Raw genomic sequence first — 22,871 nt, 5'->3', positions numbered from 1 at the left:
ATTCCAGTGTTCAGTTAAATAGAACTTTTAAAACAATGATGAAATGACCAAGAAGTTAGGTTGAGGTTATCATTTTGTTGCGGCGACAGCCAACGTTATCCCATATTGGGGAGGGACAGTGGCTCAGTGGTAGAGCATCTGCTTGGGAAGCAGAAGGTCCCAGGTTCAATCCCTGGCATCTCCAAAAAAGGGTCCAGGCAAGTAGGTGTGAAAAACCTCAGCTTGAGACCCTGGAGAGCCGCTGCCAGTCTGAGAAGACAAGACTGACTTTGATGGACCAAGGGTCTGATTCAGTATAAGGCAGCTTCATATGTTCATATGTACACACTACAGAAGTTTTGTTAAGAGTTTCAACAGAGAAACTGTAGTTAGTATTGGGGAGTAATTAGAAATAATTAGAGGAGGAGGAGAAGGAGAAGAAGGAGAAGAAGAAGAAGAAGAAGAAGAAGAAGAAGAAGAAGAAGAAGAAGAAGAAGAAGAAGAAGAAGAAGAAGAAGAAGAAGAAGAAGAAGATTAAGTGTAGTATCTTATCAGTGTAATTAGAAAATATATACCCATTCAAAAAATAATTTGCTATCAAGTCACAGCTGATTTACAGCTGATCTCCATGGAGCTTTCAAGACAACAGACCAACAGAGGGGGTTTGCCATTGTCTGCCACTGTTCCCTGGTGATCTCCCATCCAAGTACTGCCTGGGCTGTCTGCTTAGCTTTGGAGATCTAACAAGGTGGAGCTAGCCTGAATCATCCAGACTAGGGCAGTCATTCAAAAACAAGCTCCTAAATGGCTGCCTGTCTTATCCCCATTGCTTACTCTCCAGAACTTGGGGAAGGACGGTGGCTCAGTGGTAGAGCATCTGCTTGGGAAGCAGAAGGTCCCAGGTTCAATCCCCGGCATCTCCTAAAAAGGGTCCAGGCAAATAGGTGTGAAAAATCTCAGCTTGAGACCCCGGAGAGCCGCTCCAGTCAGGTGAGGGATGGTGGCTCAGTGGTAGAGCATCTGCTTGGGAAGCAGAAGGTCCCAGGTTCAATCCCCGGCATCTCCAAAAAAGGGTCCAGGCAAATAGGTGTGAAAAACCTCAGCTTGAGACCCTGGAGAGCCACTCCAGTCAGGTGAGGGACGGTGGCTCAGTGGTACAGCATCTGCTTGGGAAGCAGAAGGTCCCAGGTTCAATCCCTGGCATCTCCAAAAAAGGGTCCAGGCAAATAGGTGTGAAAAACCTCAGCTTGAGACCCTGGAGAGCCACTCCAGTCAGGTGAGGGACGGTGGCTCAGTGGTACAGCATCTGCTTGGGAAGCAGAAGGTCCCAGGTTCAATCCCTGGCATCTCCAAAAAAGGGTCCAGGCAAATAGGCATGAAAAACCTCAGCTTGAGACCCTGGAGAGCCACTCCAGTCAGGTGAGGGACGGTGGCTCAGTGGTACAGCATCTGCTTGGGAAGCAGAAGGTCCCAGGTTCAATCCCTGGCATCTCCAAAAAAGGGTCCAGGCAAATAGGCATGAAAAACCTCAGCTTGAGACCCTGGAGAGCCGCTGCCAGTCTGAGAAGACAATACTGACTTTGATGGATCAAAGGTCTGATTCAGTATAAGGCAGCTTCATATGTTCATATGAACTTATAGGCAAGAGCTTCCTGAGTATACCACAGCTCACTAGGACTAAGATACCCCTGCTCAGGTTTCTGCTTCCATATAGTTCTTTTACTGAACCAAATTTACTGATTATTTTAAGATTTCTGATCCACCCTCCCCACGTGGGCTCACTTGTTTCACATTCTCTTACAGCAACCCTGTAAAGGAATCAAGTATTACCTCATATGCAGGAGAAAAAAAGGGCTGCCAGAGACAGGTGAAATTTAAACCTAGGGTCTCCTGGATTGGAGCTCCTTCTCTGAAGCGCTGTGTTATACCAGCACTGTGTTATATCAGGAGGAAAATCTAATTCATAGAAAAACACAGAAAAGCTATTTAATAGTATTGCTTGCCTCATTCTGAAGTCTGAGCAGGGGTGACTGTTTTAGTGTATTTGGTCCCTTGAGTGTTTATAGAAACTGAAAAGAAAAGACTCCTCAAGAACTTATACCATCTGTATTAAGCTCCCTTACCAGTGGTTGTTCATTCTACTCCGGCATCTTTTTCTTCCCAACAGCAGCCAGTCAGATGCCCCAGGGAAGCCCGTAAGCAGGCCAGCTGGCAGTGGCCCTCCTTTGCTAATTTATTTATTTATTACATTTGATTTTTAGGCTGCCCTGCCCTGAAAAACAGGGCTCAGGGTGGCTTACAACACAGCTAACTGCCCCCTCACCTCTGACGGTCACAGGAATTTTGCCTTTGAGCCCAGGGTTCCCGTTTGGCTGCCATGGCTGATAACCAGTGACAGACCAGACCTTCATGAATTTGTCCAGCCCTGATTTATGTCCAGCTAAGTGGGTGATCATTACTGTATCTCAGCAGTTTGGTCTGCGGGTCTCGTATGAACGAACATTCCCTTTTGTCTGTCTTGAGTCTCCCAAGGCAGGGGAGGAAAAGTGCTCTCTATCCATGTGTTCATGCCATAAGTAACTTTCTGGACTTGTATCATGTCAGCCTTCGGTAGGGAAGAGGTGAGGTATAAATGTGTGCAGATGCGCTTGTGGAGGGTTTTTAATCTATAAAAACAGGCAGGCATCAGTATTGGAATATGCTGCTGTTCTTGCAGTAGCATCGGAAAGAAGGATGTTTCAGATACATCCCCCTCACTGGCAGTCTTTAAGCAGCAGTTGGACGAACACAGGCTGATCCGGCATTGACTAGATGAATCGGGCTAGATGGCCTGTGTGGCACCCTTTCCACACTATGAGCTATGAGATGATAGGGTTTTTCATGGAACTGTGTAAACTGTATTGCTGCTTCATTGGTTGAGATGTCACTTTTAGTTCCAACAAGCTGTGTAGGGTGGCATTCTGCAGTTGGTAGTTTCTGCGAACTGTAAAGAACTGCTGAACGGTAGGTTAACGAACCCAATAGAATATGGTGAAAGAGTTGGTTTGAGAAGAAAACAAGACTTGAGTTGGCTTGATAAGAAAATTAACAAGGTCCCTTGCAGTTTCTTGGATCCCATCTTTTTATTCGAGACTTTTCGTCGCTCCCTTTAGGTTTTTCATCTACACCCAGCATGCTCAGCTACTCTCAGGGAAGCCGCGTTTTGGTGTTGCCTGCCTTTTGATGCTACGAATGCTTTTCAGAATTCTGCAATTAAAATGTGTTAGAATGATGCACATAACTGCAGAATTTGTCTCCTGGTTAGGGAATCCAAGTTGTTTTGCAGAGTCTGGGGTTCTGATGAGCAGCAAAAGGTTTGAGAACCCCTGAATGGATTCATCCTGTGCCTTTTTGCAGCTTGCAATGTTGTCAATAATAAGCATCTAATAATTTCAAAGTTTCTGCATGAATTTGGCAACAGCTGCTGAATCTCTATGCAAAAAGGAATCTGTTCTGTGACTCTGCTGCATTGGAGCATTCTGAGTTGTCATGTTGTCTCCCTTCTCTTGTGTTCTATTGATGGCTGTTTTCTGAACCTCTGGGGTTTGTCAAGCTGCTGAAGGACCCTTTGGGGCTGTGGACAGGCTGTGGCTGGTCATTTAGCAAATGAACCGTTCAGACTGGTCATTTAGCCACAGGTTAAATAGATGGCGTGTGCGAAAATAAAAGGTTTTGATTTTTGAGGTTCATAAGTTAAGAAAAATAACGAAGAGTTTTCCTGTGGCAAGCCACATAAACAAAGCTTGAAAAACATGAATGAAATCTGAAGATCCTGTAGAAGAGGTTGGGCCTTATCCTGTTTTGTCCCCCTAGCAAACGATCATCATTTGATGCGTGGGCAGTGGGGAGGGTCTCCCTGCATTTTGTAATGGTGGCACCAGCTGAGTTACCTTTATGCTTTCTTTTTTTAATAAAATCTGCTAATTTTCAAATGCTCTTGTTGTACTAACACTTTGCACTAACACCTGTTCAACTCATAGCTGGCTTTATAAAGTCGCCCCTGTCTCAAAAGAAGCTGACCGAGGACAGTGTGGAATTGCACTGCGAAGCCATCGGCCATCCCATCCCAGAGATCCAGTGGTGGTTTGAGGGGGCAGAGCCCAACGAGACCACTGTCCAGCTGTGGGACGGCGCCTGGCAGGATCGGGTCACAATCAACGCCACCTACAAGCAGCACTCCACAAGCTCCATCTCCATCACCAATCTAACCCTCAACGACTCCGGCACATACGAATGCCGGGCCAGCAACGACCCGGATCGCAATCACTTGTCGAAGAGTCCCAAAGTCAAGTGGATCCGTTCCCAGGCGAACGTGATTGTCATTGAGCGTGAGTGGTAGCCTCGAGGTGTCGGCGCTCGCTTGGACCATCAGGATGTCTCAAGCTTGGCCACGTCTCTGCCACGCTTCACCTTTGTCCTGTGACTTTCCAAGAATCCACTTGCACCTTCATGCCCTGACTGTGTAGCAGTTTGCGAGGCTCCCCACCCCTCTTTTGCTCTCCCCCACTGCTAGAGAGTGACCCACCGTGGCCCTGCTCAAAAAGGGTTGTAGCTTCCTCTCAAAAACATCACCCGATGATCCTGGACTCATCCGAAGAGCTCAGAGTGCCTCCCTCTTTCTCCTTAGTGCTCCTGTTCAGCATCTGCTGCCTGCAGACAATAGCAAACCAACCTTTTCCCTTCGGCTCTTTCCGGTTTCCCCGCCTGCATATATACAGTCTTGCTATGTTAGTGCTTTTCCCACCTTGGAAATGGGTAGAAGCTGTTGAGGGGTGGAGGGTGTTTAAAATCTTTGCGTGCTCTTTGTGGTAACTGCAACCGTTTTTGAAATGGTCACTCTTTGAGTTCGTGCAACGCTGGTCATGTGGCTCACCGTGTGTGCTATGCCCCACCCCTTCCTGTACAGAGCTGAAAGTCCACTTGTGAGGCAGCAAGAAAAACTGCTTTCATGGCAAAAGCCTAGAACAAACCGCTAGGAATTGAATTTGCTGCCTCTCCGGTTTAGATTGCAAGGAGAGGAGTGTTTTCACTCCATCCTCTCAGAAGCTTTGAAGCTGTAATCTGGAAAAACCTTGACGTTCCTGAGGAGCTTATTTGACGGTTCCTTAATGGGAAAAAAAACCTTTAGAAGGCAAAATTGCAAGAGTGTCTTTCAGCCCTGTTGGATTCCTTTTCCCTGGGAAACTGGTGGGGAAGAGAGATTGGTCCTGAATTAGTTTGGATATGTAGGAAAAAATTCCTGCAGGAGCCTTGTCTTGAGGTACAAACTCCGGTTGAACCTGGTGGTTGACTAGGATGAACTTCAGGGATTTGTAATCTGGAGGGCAAGAGCCCAGTTGTTGAACTGAGTTCTGAAGGTGAGGGTTTTATACAGCTTTCAGTCCAGTGTAATGAATACGTTTTTACGGGAGGGGTGAAAGCAGGTAAAATCACTAGCTGTCCATCTTACTTGATCTTTTCCTGGAGCCACCTGTGACAAGATTGTACTTAAAAGAATCTTTATGGGCCTTTATAAAATATTCTTTGTGCATGAAACTGCACGCTGGGAACAGAAAAGTGTAGAAATGCCACAGTGGATCCTTTGGAGGGGTGTAGATGAGCATCATATGCTGTGGTGTGCCCCCCCCCCCCAAAACACAAATATTGTATCCAGAATAAACTATGCAAACTGGTCAGATTTGCATGCATTTTGTGCCCTGCTTTTATTCTGATAACAATATTTGGAATTGACCAAGGCTGGAATGAAGGTAGGAAATGGAATATGTGGGGCAGAGCTTTGAAACCTCTTGCTTCTACCCCACCCCCAGCAACTCCTGGAAGCTCTCCTTGGAATCTAGTTAGTTGGCTGTATTTGTAGTCATTGCTGACCATGTCTTCACAACTGAGCCTCCTGTGCCACAAATCAAAACCTTGAGGTGATGCAAAGGCGGGAAGCAAGCCATTATGTGATAGCATTTCCTATGCTTCCCTTCTCGCATTTCAGCAGATAATCAGGCTCAGCAGTGCAAGCAAGCATGTTTTGTTTTCCTTCTTGCTGCAACTGCCATCTTGGCTGTGTGTTAACACTAACCTCGGCTTTGCTTTCCTTCTCAAAACCCAGGCCCCACAATCACAGCCTCACAAGAGATGACTGATGACTCGAAACTGGTCATTTCTTGTAACATAAGTGGAGCGCCAACAGAAATCAAAGGTCATTACTGGATGAAGGGGAACACCAAGATTCAGTCGGATGACAGTTCTGCTGATTTCACTTCCTACACGTAGGTATATTGGGATCGCTGCGTATGTGCGCATGTGTTTGTACAGAACATATTGTCTCAGGTCAGTCAAGTGGAAAGTTGCCTCCAGTTCTGAAACAGTGAAACCAGTTGCTTGACCTGCAGGAATCTCAAATGTGCTGAGGCAGGATGGAAGCCAGAAGAGAAATGGCCAGAATGATGAGGTGGCCAGAGTGTGAGTCTGAGTTTTCTCCAAGAGGGGAAAGGGCTGTAAGCTTGGCTGTCTTGTAAAGAGACCAGTACTAAAAATGAGTGGGCGTGTCAGAGATGGAGCCAAGGTGGGAAGTGGATATATAAGCAGTGTGCCTGGAGAGGAGAAGGCTTGGGAAGAAAGCAAGGGTAGAAGTGAGCCAGGAGTAGATCCCTGGGGCCAACCACCCCAAGAGTTGAGGCAAAAGAGGAGCGGAGCTTCCCCCCCCCCGAAATGTTGAATGTGTGTGATTTTGAGAACTAAGAAGAAGAATTGCAGATTTATATCTCGCCCTTCTCCCTGAATCAGACTCAGAGCGGCTTACAATCTCCTATGTCTTCTCCCCTCACAACAGACTCCCTGTGAGGTGGGTGGGGCTGGAGAGGGCTCTCACAGCAGCTGCCCTTTCAAGGACAACCTCTGCCAGAGCTATGGCTGACCCAAGGCCATGCCAGCAGGTGCTAATGGAGGAGTGGGGAATCAAACCCGGTTCTCCCAGATAAGAGTCCGCACACTTAACCACTACACCAAACTGAATAGTAGAAGCTCTGATGTGAGGAGAGCATCTGTATGAAGCACAGCAGTAGAGCCAAGGAGGCTACAGGCAGGGCAGAGAACAATACACTAGGCTTGGCCATGAGATTGCCTTGTTTGGGTATGAGCAGTTTTAGTGGAATGCACAGAGCTGCAACTGTGGCAGGAAGCATCAGTCTCTGGTATGAGTTAAATTCGAGTGGGTAGCTGTGTTGGTCTGAAGCAGTAGAACCAAGTTTGAGTTCAGTGGCTTCTTAAAACCAACCAAGTTTAATTCTGGGTATCAGCTTTTGTGTGTATGCACCCTTCTTCAGATACTGAAGACTCAAACTTTGTTCTGTTGTATAAATTAAGAATGTCGTTTTCTCACACGGTGCAGCAGCTTCCAGCTTACCAAGGGCAGACGAGAAAGCTTCATGTAACTGATAAGGAATTAGCCGCCACTAACCAGAGTGCCTTTTGCGAAGGTACCTGTTCACAGGGAGGAGGGAATGTCACTAACAGTGGCTCAAGGAAAGACAGCTTCCTTCTGTGAGCAAGCAATGGGGAGGATGGGGGTGACCTTCCTGCCTTGCTTTTGCCCCTCCGGGGAGCATCTGGGTGATGGCTGCTAGCCACTGTTCGGATCCAGCAGGGCTGTTCTTCTGTTCATTCAGCACCTTTTGCTCTGAACATGCAGAGCGTGCTGTCTGACCTGCAGCAGTGTACATGCAATTGAAGCAGCCTAGCAACCATGCACACGTTAGGCAGAGCACTTTCGGGCAGCACGCTTCAGTCATCCGGAAAATTCCACCAAGGTTTAGAAATCATTGTTTGTCCCCAGATTTGGTTTTATTCTGAGAGCAGTTTTGTGAGCCCTTGCTTGTGCTGATGAGGAGTCCTGGGGTGAGTTTGGGAGCTCATCGGGGGAAAGTTGGTAAACCACTTCCGAAAAGGTAGGAGCACAAGTGATTTCTGTTGCCTCATCTTCTGCTTGTATCTGACAGCATAAGTAGAAGCTCAACTGTGCCTTATTAAGCCCCTCTTAGGCACCTGGCAAAAGAGTGAGGTCAGCTTTTCTGAGCAAAGGGAGAAGAGTCCCCACTTTTGTCTGCAGGGCCTGGGCAAGCCGGTCCCCCTCCAAGAACAGAACTTCTGTGTTCAGTAGGCAGGCTGCTGCAGAGCACTGGGAGGGACCTGCAGCTGCCCTGCTGAAAGGGAGCCAAGTTGTCTGACAGACACCTGAAAGGTGGGACTGCTATTCTGGGGCAACGGGAGTCTTGTGGCTCCTCAGAGAGTTTGGGCCATTGTGGCAGAAGCTTTCTATGGACTTCAGACTATTCCACAGATGTATGAATTTGTACCGCTTTAAATTAATAAGTCTCTTAATCCCTCTAGACTCCTTGGGTGTTTTTTAGTTTCCTGGTCTGTTCTTCAGACCCCTCTCTCCATTGACAATGGAGAACTTTCTCCCCAGGTCCTGATTTAGGTGTGCTGGTAGACAGACCAGAGTCCAGCCTGCCATTACCCATTTGGTTTGCCTAGTTCTTGAGTGAATTGTCTTGGCAGTGCAAATACAAATCTGTCTTGTGACATAATTGACACGACAGAGGTTTTGCAAATGTGTATTGCGTGCGTGAGAACACTCTGAATGGCATCTGGGCAAGTCTTCTACCATTCAGGAGAGCGGAGCATGGAGTTTGTTATCCTTCAGAATCCAACGGGAGAGTTGGATTTCCTGCAGAGCACTTCTCTTTTCTCCTCCATTTTGTGCCTGTCCTCTGTGGCCCCGTCTAGCTGAATGGCTTGCGGCCAAAGCCTTCATGCTCTCAGGGGCTGAACTCCCAGCCTTCATTGTAATGGTGGCAGCGGACTCTCAACGCTCATGACTCTCTCTGCCTCTCCTTTTCCCAGTTGGCACAGACCGGAGACGAGAGGCGTCACATCCCTTCTGTGCGGTGGGCAGACGTGCCTCTCTCCCCATAGCTGCAGGGAGCTGAGCAAGGATTAAAGTCTTTATCACCCAGCCTCCCCTGCATGCCCTCAATTCTCTTAACTGGACAGTCTGCGTTGAAATAGTGGCAAACTTATAAGTCTGGTCAACTCAACAAAAACCGTTTCTTCTCCCTCCCTCCCTCCTCCCCAGCAGCACAACAGCCCCCCCCCCCAATGGACATTTCCACCCACATGGTCTGGGTGGTCCATGAAACCCAGTTAGAAAAAAACTTCTCTAACTGAGATGCTGGTATCAGGATTCATTATAGGCTCAAACTGGATTATTTTTCCCCCACTGAAGGGATTTCCTCTCTTGCTTTCAGAAGCTCTTGCGTTGATTTGTATGAACCTCATTCCATAGAGGGGAATTAATCCTGAAAGGGACTATCTATAGCCTCCTGCCTGTGAATGCTTGTTCTGGATGCTTATCTAGGAGTAAAGGGGTCTGCTAGTGTGGGCTGCTCACTAGCAAGCGAGGAGATGGTGGAGCAGAGAGGAGATATTTCAGTATTGCAGTGGCAGCACGTCGGGCCACAGATATTCTCAGGGGGGGAAAGCACTGGACTGCCCTGACTGGGATGTGTGTCCTCAGAGGGTAAGTGGGGAAGGAAGGCGACCGGGAGCAGCAGCGGAGAAGGCTGGAGAGTGAGGGAGCCTGCTGCTAGCCAGGCTTAGGCAATCAAAAGAGAGGTCAGAGCCAAAGAACAGGGGAGGAGCAGAGAAGGTCAGGAAAGGGGAATGAGTGAAAGGCATGAAGAAGAGAAGGTCAGGAAAGGGGAATGAGTGAAAGGCATGAAGAAGAGAAGGTCAGGAAAGGGGAATGAGTGAATTTCGATCCCACCCTGCCTCTCTTGAAGAGGGATTGTCTTCTTTGGCAGGGAGTGGAAGAAGACTTGGCGGAAGAGAGCAACTCAGTGAGCCAAGAGTGCCTCCTTTTTCCTGGCTGCTCTTTTTCTGAGGGAAAGTAGTCAAGGGGTATTTGAGCCACTAACGCTGTGGGTGTAATGGGCCAGGAAGGGAAGTTGTCTACAGTGCAGGTCCATGTTGTGAGGGATGCCCGTGAATGGGAATGCATGCTGAGTTGTTATCCCGCAAATACTTGTGGTTCATTTACCATGGCCTGGGTGTGGGGGATGGAGAGTCCCTGAAAGGATCTTGATGAGGGTTCTGGGCAATGTCCCCGCTAAGCTGCAAGAGTCTTGTGAGCAAAAATTCTACTCTGTGAGCTCCTGGCCTTAAAGTTGTGAGCTACGGCATAGTTTGCCCTAGGGCCATTTTTCCTGAGCCGAGACAAAAATGCGTGAGCTGGAGGCTACAAATCTGTGCGCTGGCTCGCACTAACTCAGCTTAGAGGGAACACTGGTTCTGGGTAACCTTCTCATAGAAACCAGGCTGTAGGCTCTTGCAAGCACGTAGTCCCATTGGTCTGATAGGAGATAAGCTCTCCCTGTTCCCAAAGGCCCTGGGAGCTGGCGGAGCTCTGTGACTTCCAGCGGGGAGGAGCTCTTGGAGCAACGGTGATCTTGATCTCTTATCCGGAGATGAAATACACACTCTTGCTGTTCTTTCCCAGATTTGGGCCTCAACTGTCTGCCTGTTTAGGCATTTCCGGCTTCTTGCCGGTAATGATCTTTGCGATCCACTTGCTCCTCCTTACAAGCTTGTCTTCCTTGCAGGATACAGAAAGTGGATCATGAATCTTCGGGAGAATACTACTGTTTCTTTGAGAGCACCCCACTCTCAAACGGGACTGTGTTTGTGAAAGGTAATTGTTCTGGGGGGGGGGGGGGTGGGCTCACCATAGTTTCCCCACTGAGGTGAATGTGCGAGTAAAGGATTTGATGACTTGGTACTTCAGTGAGGAACAAGCTGTTCTTTCTGCAGCAATAAGAAGAGGAGAAGCAGCAGCTGCCCCTTATTCCTTGGAAGCAAAGGAGAAGGAACATATGAACATATGAAGCTGCCTTCTACTGAATCAGACCCTTGGTCCATCAGAGTCAGTATTGTCTTCTCAGACTGGCAGCAGCTCTCCAGGGTCTCAAGCTGAGGTTTTTCACACCTATTTGCCTGGACCCTTTTTTGGAGATGACGGGGATTGAACCTGAGACCTTCTGCTTCCCAAGCAGATGCTCTGCCACTGAGCCACTGTCCCTCCATCTCCATCACCTACCGCCTGGACCCTTTTTAGTTGGAGATGCCAGGGATTGAACCTGGGACCTTCTGCTTCCCAAGCAGATACTCTACCACTGAGCCACTGTCCCTCCCCCTTTAAATGCACCTGTACATATGAACATATGAAGCTGCCTTCTACTGAATCAGACCCTTGGTCCATCAGAGTCAGTATTGTCTACTCAGACTGGCAGCGGCTCTCCAGGGTCACAAGCTGAGGTTTTTCACACCTATTTGCCTGGACCCTTTTTTGGAGATGACGGGGATTGAACCTGGGACCTTCTGCTTCCCAAGCAGATGCTCTGCCACTGAGCCACTGTCCCTCCCCAACAAAACAAACGCTTCTACCCCAGGAGGGGTCAACTTTAGCCCTACAAATTATCCCACTGCAGTTACTGACCCCATCTGGCCAGGCATGCCCCAAGTGATGACATTATGACCTCAGCAGCCTGAAGGAGAAAGCGAGTGCCAGTTGTGGTCCAGGTTATAGAAATTCCCAACCCCCCAATCGCTGGAAGGCGATCCTTCCCTGCCACGGCCCAGTAACTGTGCAGAAGCTGGGCCTTGCTCTTTGTCCTCAGCGAGTCTCCTTCAAGCATCCCAGCAGCAAACAGCACTGAGATACGAGTCCTCTCTCTGTCCTCTCCCGTGACCTGTTGCGTCTTTTTTGCTCTGCAGTTAAACCTTACGTGGTTGCCTACAAGAAGTCAGAGCAGGGGAACGAGAAGGATACCGGGGTCCTCATTTGCAAGTCTTTGTCATATCCCCCCATCGTCCAGTGGTCCTGGTTCAAGATGGCGGACGGGCCCCAGGTAGGTTTCTCTGCCCCCGAGAAGCACTGGGTGTGACCCTCATTGCTTCTGGGTAATAGGAAGGATGCTGCTGGTCTACGTGAAGCTTGTGGCTTTGGAGGCTGGCTTTTTCAGGGCACGCCAGTGCTTTGTGGTGTTTGAGGGGAGATACTTCGCTGCATCGTTTGCATTTTTCTTTCACCGTTTAAGAACAGCTGCAAGGTTGCCATTTGAACTTCAGACGCAAGATGGCGTCTTCTGAATGTAGGCAAGCTTTCCTACCACGGATTCGGCTTTCTAGGCAAATACCACACTGCAGCGTCTTCTGTGCTTACCTTCCTCTCCAACACAAGTGGAGTTATGCCGTGGGCTGCCCGGCAGTGATGGTTCCGTGTGATGCGTGAATAAGGAAATACTGGTTCATTGCTGGTTTCTTCCCTGGCACAACTTTGCTCAGCTACAGAGCAAAAACTGTGAAACCACCACTGGCTGAGACAAACCCGGGCTTCAGTGGTCATCCGCAAGCAGAATCTTGGGGTTCACAAAACTGAAATAGACTGTTGTGTCTTAGCAGAGCCTGTGTGTAACTGACTAAGTGAAATACAGGCTTTTAAAAAACTTATTCTGGATGTATGTCTTTTTTTCTTAACACAGCAATCTACCTCTCATAATTTATAAATTTTACCACACCCCTTTCCACTAACAGTTGGATCTAGTCTTTCAAGTAATGGGAATGTTTGTTCTCTTTCTCACCAGAGCTGCATCCAGGGTGGGAAGACTTCTGTCTAAACAAAATGTGTAATTTCAAGACTTTGCTTTCTCATGCCAAGGTTTTAGGAGAAATGTGTTGCTCATTTTGCAGAAGCCTTCTCTGCAGATTGGGCCCTGGGAACTGGTTTCAGAGCCCTCTCTGAAATCCATAGAACACCCCTCGTGTTTTCATTCTTCCTTTCCCCGCTACCTCCACAGAGCTCAGGGTGGTGTGTGAGGGGTACTTCCTCCATTGTTTTATCCTTGTAACAAATCTGAAGTAGGTTAGACTCTGTGTTGAGACAGTGTGACTGGTCTGAAATCTTTACCCAGCAAGCTTCATGGCAGAGGAGATTTGAACTCAGGTCTCCCCTGTCCATGTCCAGCATGCACTGCACTGGTTCAGCTACTTTTTGCAACCTAAGCTAAGACAGGCAAATGGGCTTTGGGGCAGCTGCAGTCAGCTGGCTGGAGACTTGTTGTCGGGGTGCCAAAGTTGGATAATATTTTGAGGTAACAACTCCCAACAGCCGAGCTGGGAGGTGAGGGGTTTTGTTTGTTTTTTAGTTCAGTCTTGATTCCCTTGGAAGTGTGCTGAGTCAGACAGTGTGAGGTGCCAGATGTGTGTGGTGGAAGGTTGGGGGTTTGGGGGATGCAGCGGAGGGCTTCAGTTTTTCTCAAAGTTCTCCATCCTTAATAATTTTGTGTAAACAGCATAGCTTTCGGCAGTTATAATAATAATAATAATAAGTATTTATACCCCGCCCTCCCCGCCAAGGCAGGCTCAGGGCAGCGTCAAACCTTTCTCCTTGAGGTGCTAATTTTTGGTTTGCTGATTTTTAAGGCGAGGGAACTGTAAAAAAAAACCCTGCCTGAAGTGGCACACCTCATTGTATTGTGCTAGTGGTGGACCAGACTTCAGCGATGGAGCTGCCGTCTGCCTTTCACCTTTTACCAGATCCAAAACCTGCCCGTCCTTTCAAAACCAGATTGGATTTTGACTCTGTCTCCCAGCTGATGCGAACTGCCCTTCTTCCCTCACAGCCTGTTGTGAATGGTACAGATGACCGATACAGCATCACATCCAATGGCAGCAAGACAGAGCTGCGAATCACAGCCCTGGACATGGAGAAAGACCCGGGCGAGTACAAGTGCAACGGCACCAATGAGATGGGCGAAGGGGGTGCCGTTGTGAGCTTGCGGGTTCGCAGCCGCCTGGCAGCTCTGTGGCCGTTCCTGGGGATCGTGGCCGAAGTCCTGGTTCTTGTTACTATTATCTTCATCTACGAAAAGAGAAGAAAGCCCGACGAGGTTCCCGATGGTAAGGAGTGCTGAATAGGGATGGGAGGTGGGAGGGTTCCTTAGGAATTGCGGGCCTCTTGCCTTAAGCCGTTTCTTCAGCTGAAGAAGTTGCAGAATCCTTCAGCAAGCCTGGGTGTTCCCGGGCTGGTTTCCCAAGTGAGAGAAAGAATGCTGCTATCTGGTCCTCTCCCCTGTAGCGTGGCAGCAGGTGAGGGGCTGCGTCCTGTCTGCACAGAGATGTCTTCAGGTATCCAGGCAAGGCTGTCTTGAGAGCCACGTCTGGTCTGCCTTCCGGTGGATTTGTGAAGAGTGCAGGCTTAATTCATTTGCCAGGAGTACCTAAGGCTCTTGGGCCAGGCTCTTCCCCCACCAACCCCCAGGTAGTGTTTGGATTTAGATCACAGGTGGCCGAACTGTGGCTTGGGAGCCACATGTGGCTCTCAATCAAAAGCCTGGCCTTTTTGGCCAGCTTGGAGAAGGCATTTGTCTGTGTTACCAAAAGATTATTTTATTGTTGAACACAAGCTGTTAGATATGGTCAAGGCCAAGAAGCTACAGCTTGCAAGGGCCCAATGGGAGCGCCTGATCGAAGCTTCTAGGTCCAACGATAGTGGGAAATTTTGGGCTTTAATCTCTGGGGACCTGCAGGGGAAACCTTACTCCACAATAACAATTTCTTCCCAAGCCTGGCACTCGTACTTTTTAAATCTTTTTGGAAATGATGGGGCAAATTTCCCCATTTCCCTTGAAACTGGCATCAGTGAACATCCTGAGAGGCCACCTGTGTCCCCGGAGGACATCATTACCCTGATTTCGCAACTTAAGCCCAAAAAGGCCCCCGGCCCTGACGCAATCATTCCAGAGCTATTGAAGTTCAACCCAGAATGGTGGGCTCCACCCCTGGCTGCCCTGTTTACTATGATAAACAGCACTGGAATAATGCCCAGGACATGGACCAATGCAATCATTGTCCCCATCCATAAAAAGGGCAATCCTTCATTACCTGAGAACTATCAGCCGATTAGTCTCCTATCAGTTGTCGGCAAGCTTTATGCCAAACACCTCCTAGTGAAACTAGAAAGCTGGCTGACAGCAAACAACATACCAGGCCCAGAACAAATAGGGTTTCGCCACGGTAAATCCACCCTTGACCACTGTGTCGTTTTATCACACCTAGTTTCTAAATACAGTGGGAAATCTGGCAACAAACTCTTCGCTGCCTTTTTAGACCTCAAGGCGGCGTTTGACTCAGTTCCTAGAGAGTTGCTTTGGGTTAAGCTGGCCAGGATGAACATGGATCTCAGATTGCTCACCTTGATTAAAAAACTATATACACGTACCAGCTGTCAAGTTAAGTATAACCTCCAGGGAAATCTAACTTCAGAAATTCCAATTTGTAAGGGTGTGAAACAGGGCTGTATCCTTGCCCCAGCGCTTTTTATTAGTCTCTTTAAACCACTTTGCCAAGCCAGCCAGCAGCTTGGAGAGTGCATTTAAAGTTAAAGTTAGAACATTCGAGAAGGCGTGTTGGATCAGGCCAGTGGTCCATCCAATCCAACACTCTGTGTCACATAGTGCCAAAAAACCCAAGTGCCAACAGGAGGTCCATCACCAGGGCACTAGAAGCCCTCCCACTGTTGCCCCTCCCAAGCACCAAGAATACAGAGCATCACTTGCCCCAGACAAAGAGTTCCATCAATACCCTGTGGCCAATAGCCACTAATGAACCTCTGCTCCATATATTTATCCAATCCCCTCTGGAAGCTGTCTATGCTGGCAGTCCCCATCACCTCCTGTGGCAGTGAATTCCATGAGGTAATCACCCCTTGTGTGAAGAAGTACTTCCTTTTATCCGTTCTAACGCCACTGCTCAGCAATTTCCCTGAGTGCCCAGAAGTTGCTTTCTTTCCAACTCCCCCCATCTATTTGTCTTCCTTCCTTGTAGCTCTCAAGCATTTGACATTCATGTCTTGTGGCTCTCCGACATCTGACGTTTATTCTATGTGGCTCTTAATGTTAAGCAAGTTTGGCCACCCCTGGTTTAGATTATCTACCCAGGGAAAGGCTGTTAGGTGACTGGGAATGCAGGAGACTGAGGCTGCTGTATTGGCCAAGGTCCACTTAGTCCCCTCGAAGAATCCCAGCAGGCAAGGAGTTCAAATCCTGCTGCTTTCCTCCCCTTGCCTTGGGGGCAAGATCAATAGACAGAACCTATTTAATCACAGGGATTGTCCAAGTTGGTGTTGTATGTCTACTGCCCTGGGACACTCTGTTAACTCTTTCTTTCCTATGTGTGTGTGACTTTACCCAGCAGTCACAATCTTTGCACTCCAATTGGTAACCAAATGCTTCTCCTTTTAAAAGAGGATGCAGTGGAAGGACCAAGCTTTTCTTTGTAGCCCTGATGCACGAGACTCTGGTTTTCCCTTTTAGAACCCAATTCTGCCACTTGCCATCTGGGTTGCATGCCGTAGGCTCTCTGGCCTGTACAGCTCATCTGGCCGCCTTGAAATGCCATTTTGTTTTCTAGCAGTTTTCAACAGCCTTTTACTTTGGGGAATGCTGGTGGGGAAGCTGAGGTCTGGTCATATAAGGCAGGGGCATTTTTTCCGATTGGCACGTTGACGGTGGTTTCGTTGCTGGCATTATTTTTGCACTGTCTTCCTTTCTCTGCTGCTGCGGGTGCAACTGCTTGTGGTAAGTGGAAGAACCAGCATCGGCTGTCGCCATGTGTCATTCTTCTCACCGGCTCTTGTGCGTATTTCTAGTGTCAGTTGGTCCCAGGCTCTGCAGAGAGATCTTGACTGCTTGTTTGGGCGGAGGGTTCTTCTGTGTTCCCTGTAGGGTGGCCGAATGCAGTGTGGTGTTGAAAGGCCCGTGTGTCCTCCTGCGCTACCAGCCGTCCTTCATTCTGTCGCTTCAGCGCTGCTTCTGTGTTTGCTGAGAGATAGGGAGCCCCCGTTGTGCTTTCTAACCATCCCTCTGCTCGCTTGTTGTGGCTGCAGGATGGGGGGGTGGGGGTTGGCAGCAGCCCTGTCTCGGGATCTCTTAATTCACTCAGCCTGTCACTGTCTAAGCACCAGTGGTGTAGTGGTTAAGTGTGCGGACTCTTATCTGAGAGAACCGGGTTTGATTCTCCACTCCTCCACTTGCACCTGCTAGCATGGCCTTGGGTCAGCCATAGCTCTGGCAGAGGTTGTCCTTGAAAGGGCAGCTGCTGGGAGAGCCCTCTCCAGCCCCACCCACCTCACAGGGTGTCTGTTGTGGGGGAGGAAGGGAAAGGAGATTGTGAGCCGCTCTGAGACTCTTCGGAGTGGAGGGCGGGATATAAATCCAATATCATCATCTTCTTCTTCTTCTTCAATATCTGTCTCTCATGGTGGCCAGCCAAACATCTAGGAGAAACGCATAAAATCCCGGAAGGGTGGCCACATTCATCTGGGCCAGGAGGCATTTTATTCCAGCTTTTATGGACTAGAGCCCGCTTTGTCAGATAGATCCTGGGGCCTCTGGTTCACAGAATCTTTCTCTCCAGCATACTGCTCGACTCCTGGTCTCTCCCTTGCACGCGTGCGCGCACACACACTCATCACAGTCCCCTGTATTTGGTTATTGGGGAAATCCTGCCTCTGCATAGGTATGTTCCCTTCCTAGTTACCAAGAAAGTGAAAGTCATCAGTGAACCCAATAACGATCATCTTGAAGTTGCATCGTATGCTGGTTGAACTTAGTTTAAATGCGTTCTGCTTTATTGTGTTGCCCAACTTCTTGTCCTCTGAGCAGAGGGCAGGGCTGTCTTAACACATGGACCTGATGGGCACTTGCCCGCGGGCCCCTCGAGCATAGGGGCCCCATACTCATCTGTGTATGATGCAGTACTGATAACAGTTTACATTTTTATTCCTGTGAGTAGTCGCCATAGGGGCCCAGTACACAGCTTTGCCCAGGGCCCAGAATGCTGTTAAGATGGCTGTGGCAGAGGGGAGAGGGTCCTTAATGGTGCCCTTGTGATGCCCTCTCAACAGCTGCCTGCATTGGGTCTCCTGGATGCTAGATTTGCAGCCTCTTGCCCCTCAAACTTAGCCTTAGGCAAACGCTGAACACAGAAGCAGTGGAGAGATGTTTGGCCCACAGCCACCTTTCTGAAGCTTTGACTCGGTGGCCGGACTTTTCGTGCCATAGTTTTAACTTCCTCACCAAATGCCACCCTTGTGTTTCTACTTAGTCTGGAATGTTACCATCCCTGATTTGTGCTCACTGTAGGTTCAGATTCTAGGTCTAAAAAGGTGAATAGAATCCACTGTTTCTGCTACTCTTGAGTGCAACAGTGGTTAAACTTAAATTGTTTTGAGTGTGATGTTGTCCCCTTGCCCTGGGAGGCAACTGGAAAATCTTCTCTCTTTTTTTGTCAGTGGAATCCTTTTTTTGCTCGAAGATACCTTGTGGAGGATTTTAACATCCTCAAACTGAAGGCCCCGGCTGGTGCTTTGGTCCTCTGACTGGATGGGAACAGTCAGGAATCTGGGGTTGCTCGGGAAGGAGAAACTCCTTTCTGATGTTACCTTTTCCTTTTCTTGCATGCTCTTGTGCTGTTGAAGATGACGACGGAGGGTCTGCACCATTGTAAGTACCAACATCTTTTCCTTCTCGCAAATATTTTAGGCGTTTTGTGGGATGCCACCGACTGCCTTGTAGAGTCCTGAAAAGTCCTTCAAGAAGGTCCAGCCAGGGTAGTGTGTTATGTCGGATGCTGATTACCTAAAAATTTGCTTAGCATCGTTGGCAAAAGAAAAGGATGGGAGTAGAAGGCAGCAGAGATACCAAGAGGCTTCTCTAGGCAAGCGGTGGGCAGTGCGGCTGGTACCATCAGCGTGTTCTGGGATCAGAAGCCTGCAGGTGGCAACTTGCTCTGGGGAGTGATGGACTTCGCCTGCTCTTTGCACGGAGCTGCCCTAGTGCTCCTCGGCGGTGCTTCTGCCCGGGGCTCTGGAAGGCTTCCCAGTGGATTGTGCCTCAAGAGAGGAGAGGAGAGGAGGGGGAAGGCTCAGTTGGATTTCTCCCCCACAAGTTCTGCAGGGGATGGAAACGATTGGACCTGTTCTTTTTCTCTTTCAGGAAAAGCAATGCTTCCAATCATAAGGATCAGAACGTACGCCAAAGGAATGCAAATTAAGCAGCTGTCAAGGTGGGGATGCTGTTTCTGTTCCTGAGGGAGGGGGAGGGTTTTATCGCCTCTTCCTGGGCCTGCTGCGGGGGCTGAACTCAGTGGGCTTGGAGACCCTCTAAGTTCCTTTGCTCCAGCACAGGACATAGTACAGTCCAGATGACCAGTGCCTGGTAGACACGTTGTTGTGCTTTTGCCAGGATGCTCTGAACATATATGAACGTATGAAGCTGCCTTATACTCTTGGTCCATCAAAGTCAGTATTGTCTACTCAGACTGGCAGCAGCTCTCCAGGGTCTCAAGCTGAGGTTTTTCACACCTGTTTGCCTGGACCCTTTTTTGGAGATGCCAGGGATTGAAGCTGGGACCTTCTGCTTCCCAAGCAGATGCTCTACCACTGAGCCACCATCCCTCACCTGACTGGAGCAGCTCTTCAGGGTCTCAAGCTGAGGTTTTTCACGCCTGTTTGCCTGGACCCTTTTTTGGTGGAGATGCCAGGGATTGAACCTGGGACTTTCTGCTTACTGAGCAGATGCTCTACCACTGAGCCACCGTCCTCTGGCTGTGACGTCATGACTTAGACCTCCTAACACACTTGCTGGCAGATCTTCCCTCACCAGTTCCTTAGCCTACCCACCCTACCTCACCAGGGCGTTGTGACAATAACAGAGTGGCTTCCTTAGACATCACCCTGAGCATAGTCAAAGTGGGGTGATTAATGCCTGGGGAAATGAGGGAGGAGCATGGCTGTTTTTCCGGGGCCTGTGAATGGGGCTGCATGGCCATAAATGGAGGGCGAATCAGCTGTGAGTTTGAAACTGAGGCTTGTTTCATTGGGTTCCCATTAGCTTGGTGGGCGGAAGCTAGGCGACCTATAGGCTAAGATTCAGGTAGGTTGCCATGTTGGTCTGAAGCAAGTTTGAGTCCAGTGGCACCTTTTAAGACCAACCAAGTTTCATTCTGGGCATAAGCTTTCTTGGGCAGGCACTCTTATACCCAGACTTAAATTCTGTTGGTCTAAAGGTGTCCCTGGATTCAAACTTTGTTTTGTGCAGGCTAGGAATTGAGGAGGGCTAGATTTAAACAACTCTGCCCTCAAATTGGATGACGATAACTCAGGACTGTGGGGTATCTGCTGAAGGGGGGGGGGGGGGGGAGTTGCTCAATTTAGAGTTGAATGAAGTTTTGAAGGGCACTGGAGACCCAGCGGCTTCAGCTGGCGCTCAGATCCAAAGGGGGTGATCCAAGGAATCTTTGCTTTGGAAGTGCAGGCGTTACTTAAGGTTTACATTCCACCTTTTTGCAAATTTGAAATCCAAGGGGCACAAATGACAGAAAGCAAGCCAGCCAAGGGGAGCGGGGGGGCGGGGGGCGGGGCGGCCTTCCCAAATCTCCCTCTTTCTCCCTGGCAAGAGAAGGAAGGACGGGGTTGGGCCAGGCAGGCCAAGGAGGGCCTGGCATGTGAGGTCTCTGCTCCTTCTGCTAAGCTGCGGGAGGACTGATAGTGCTTACCATTGTTGGACCGTAATGAAAACTAATATGAGCCAAGCCCATGATTTAGCTGACCACATGTGTCTCTGTACAACCAGCGAGGCCTGGAAATGGCACTAACTGCGGCTGATGTGGTGGCAAAAAGAGCTTGCAAACGGGGCTAACGCAGAGCAGGACTTCAGCTGTAAATCAGCTACAGTTAAGCATAATATCTGCTTGTGTACATTTAATCGTATCTTCTCCCCCTTCCCTTCTCTCTTGCCAGGTGACATACCAGTTAAGCAGATCACTCAGAGATGTTTCCTTCCTCTTGCTCCGTAGCACCAAGGATGTTCTAGTGCATCCTGACAAAAATCAGTTAATTTCACTTTTTTCAGAGAGAGTTTGTAGAGTAAAATTCCTTTTTTAAAGAAAAAAAAAGTAGGATGCATTTTTCTACCTGTAAGTTTGGACACACTCTTCTGCTTTGTAGACTTCACAGTTTAGCCTTTGGGGGTGGGGGGGGAGGGAATCTAGTCAAAAGTTTAGAGTGGGGAAGAATGCCAACGGGGTAGGGGCTGAGTCCCTCTACAAGGGAAGCTGGTTATTCATCTCCTTGTCAACTGTACCAACCTTGGAAGTTCTTGGGAAGGAAGCTGTTAAAATAATCTGAGGTCAGCAGTGGCCTCGAGAGAGGACAGCTCAAAAGGACGAAAGGCACCCTTGCATCTGATCTCAGCCTTGCTGCTCTTGCACCAGCCTGGAGGCCTCAGAACTTACGACTTCCCCAGAATGCCTCCGTGTGTGCCGGCAGTTTCCTCTCTACCAAAACTTGCTGTGCCACCCTAGCAGTGGGTACAAGCAAGCATGGACTGGCCAGATTAACACCACCGGTATGACGTCTTTGTCTCTCTGCTGGAGTGGCTTCCTGGACTTGCTTTTCCCTCCTTTGGCCTTTATGGCTTGCTTCCCTTTCCCCCCGTTCCACAAACAAAGGATCAAGTGCCATAATTGCTCATACGTCTAGTTAACCTTCTGTTCTCAGCTACACCTTTTTATGGTCCTCCTTGCCCCATTAGACCTATCTGCAGAGCTTGGAGGCGTGGCTAAAATTGATTCGCCTAGAGGTAGTTCAAGCTGCTCAGTGCTGAATGAGCGAGTCGGTTACTTTAGTAGCTGTTGCTCTAGATACCGTGGCCCAATCCTCACAAAACACCTGGACTTCTGCGGGAGGGGGAAGGGAAGTGCCGTGGAGTCTGTTGAACATTTGTGTCTGGTACCATTGGAATCTCTTACCTATTCCAACAAGACGACGTTCTCCAAAACCAGCATACTTGCTCTTTTTTGGGGGGGTTTCCATTGTAGAGTGCTCTCTGTTCCTCTGCCTTCGAACACTCTGATCAAATATCATGGACTGGGGGATGTAAGCATTGCGGGGGAGGGGGGGCGCGGGACAGGCTTTCAGTCCACAGTGAAGTGAGAGTGGTTTGGGGGAAATGACTGGATGGGGGGGGGGCGCTGAGTCGCACTCTCTTCCATTCCTTTGTGCAGGTCCCCTCCCCCACTGTGTCTTGAGGTGCACGGAAAGGCACCAAAAAAAAGCATCCGGAGGTTGACTCCTGTCTTGCTGCAGGATCTGCTTTCTCACCCGCCCTCCACGAAGGCAGGGTGTGCCGCCGGAAGTGCCAAGGGGGGAGAGCCACAGGAGGGTCTGAGGCGGGACTGGGAACAGTCCTTGCATTGCAGAGAGGGGCAGAGATCTTTCCCAGCTGAGAACGGTGTGGAAATGGGAGTGGAGTTTCCAGCATCAGTTCCGTTAAGCACAGAAGGAAACGTTTGAAAAAACAACAGCATGTTCCCCACCTTCAAGCGTGCTCGTCTTTCTCTGGGGCAGGGATGATGGAAGGCCAAACTCTGTAGCCTTCAGAGATTTCCTTTGCTCCAAGATCTTGGCCCAGGGCCCCCCCCTCCAGGGCTTCCAAAGGCAAGAACAAAACGCCGCCGTTCTTTTCTCCCTTCCTCCGGAAGGCTTCCAGGCAAGAGGGACAGGAGCACAAAGCTGGATCTCCTGCCTCGGAGAGAGGCCTTCTAGGACAAGTCGCAGCCAGTCTTACTCCAGGGCTCTTGTGCTCCCTCCAAGGAAAGGAAAGTCCTGGCTGGCATAAATAATTTCAGTTAATCAGCATTGTGCACTGCAAGTTTATTACGGTTTGGGTTCTGCTAGACGAAGT

General features: G+C 49.1%; 1 protein-coding gene across 1 annotated transcript; it reads left to right on the top strand.

The window, feature by feature from the left end:
• Positions 1–3,970: 3,970 nt before the first annotated feature.
• BSG (basigin (Ok blood group)) lies at positions 3,971–21,081 on the top strand (the record flags this gene model as incomplete). The annotated part of the gene is made up of 8 exons (XM_060233490.1): positions 3,971–4,346; positions 6,119–6,278; positions 10,671–10,759; positions 11,842–11,975; positions 13,749–14,025; positions 18,605–18,629; positions 19,122–19,191; positions 20,927–21,081. Coding segments are annotated over 7 exons (1,119 nt in total), but the record flags the coding sequence as incomplete, so codon positions are not given.
• Positions 21,082–22,871: the final 1,790 nt, after the last annotated feature.

The sequence above is a fragment of the Heteronotia binoei genome, chromosome 2 (assembly GCF_032191835.1).
Source record: "Heteronotia binoei isolate CCM8104 ecotype False Entrance Well chromosome 2, APGP_CSIRO_Hbin_v1, whole genome shotgun sequence".
Classification (NCBI taxonomy): domain Eukaryota; kingdom Metazoa; phylum Chordata; class Lepidosauria; order Squamata; family Gekkonidae; genus Heteronotia; species Heteronotia binoei.
Note: the sequence above shows the minus strand (reverse complement) of the source record. Positions and strands in the feature narration are given on the sequence as shown.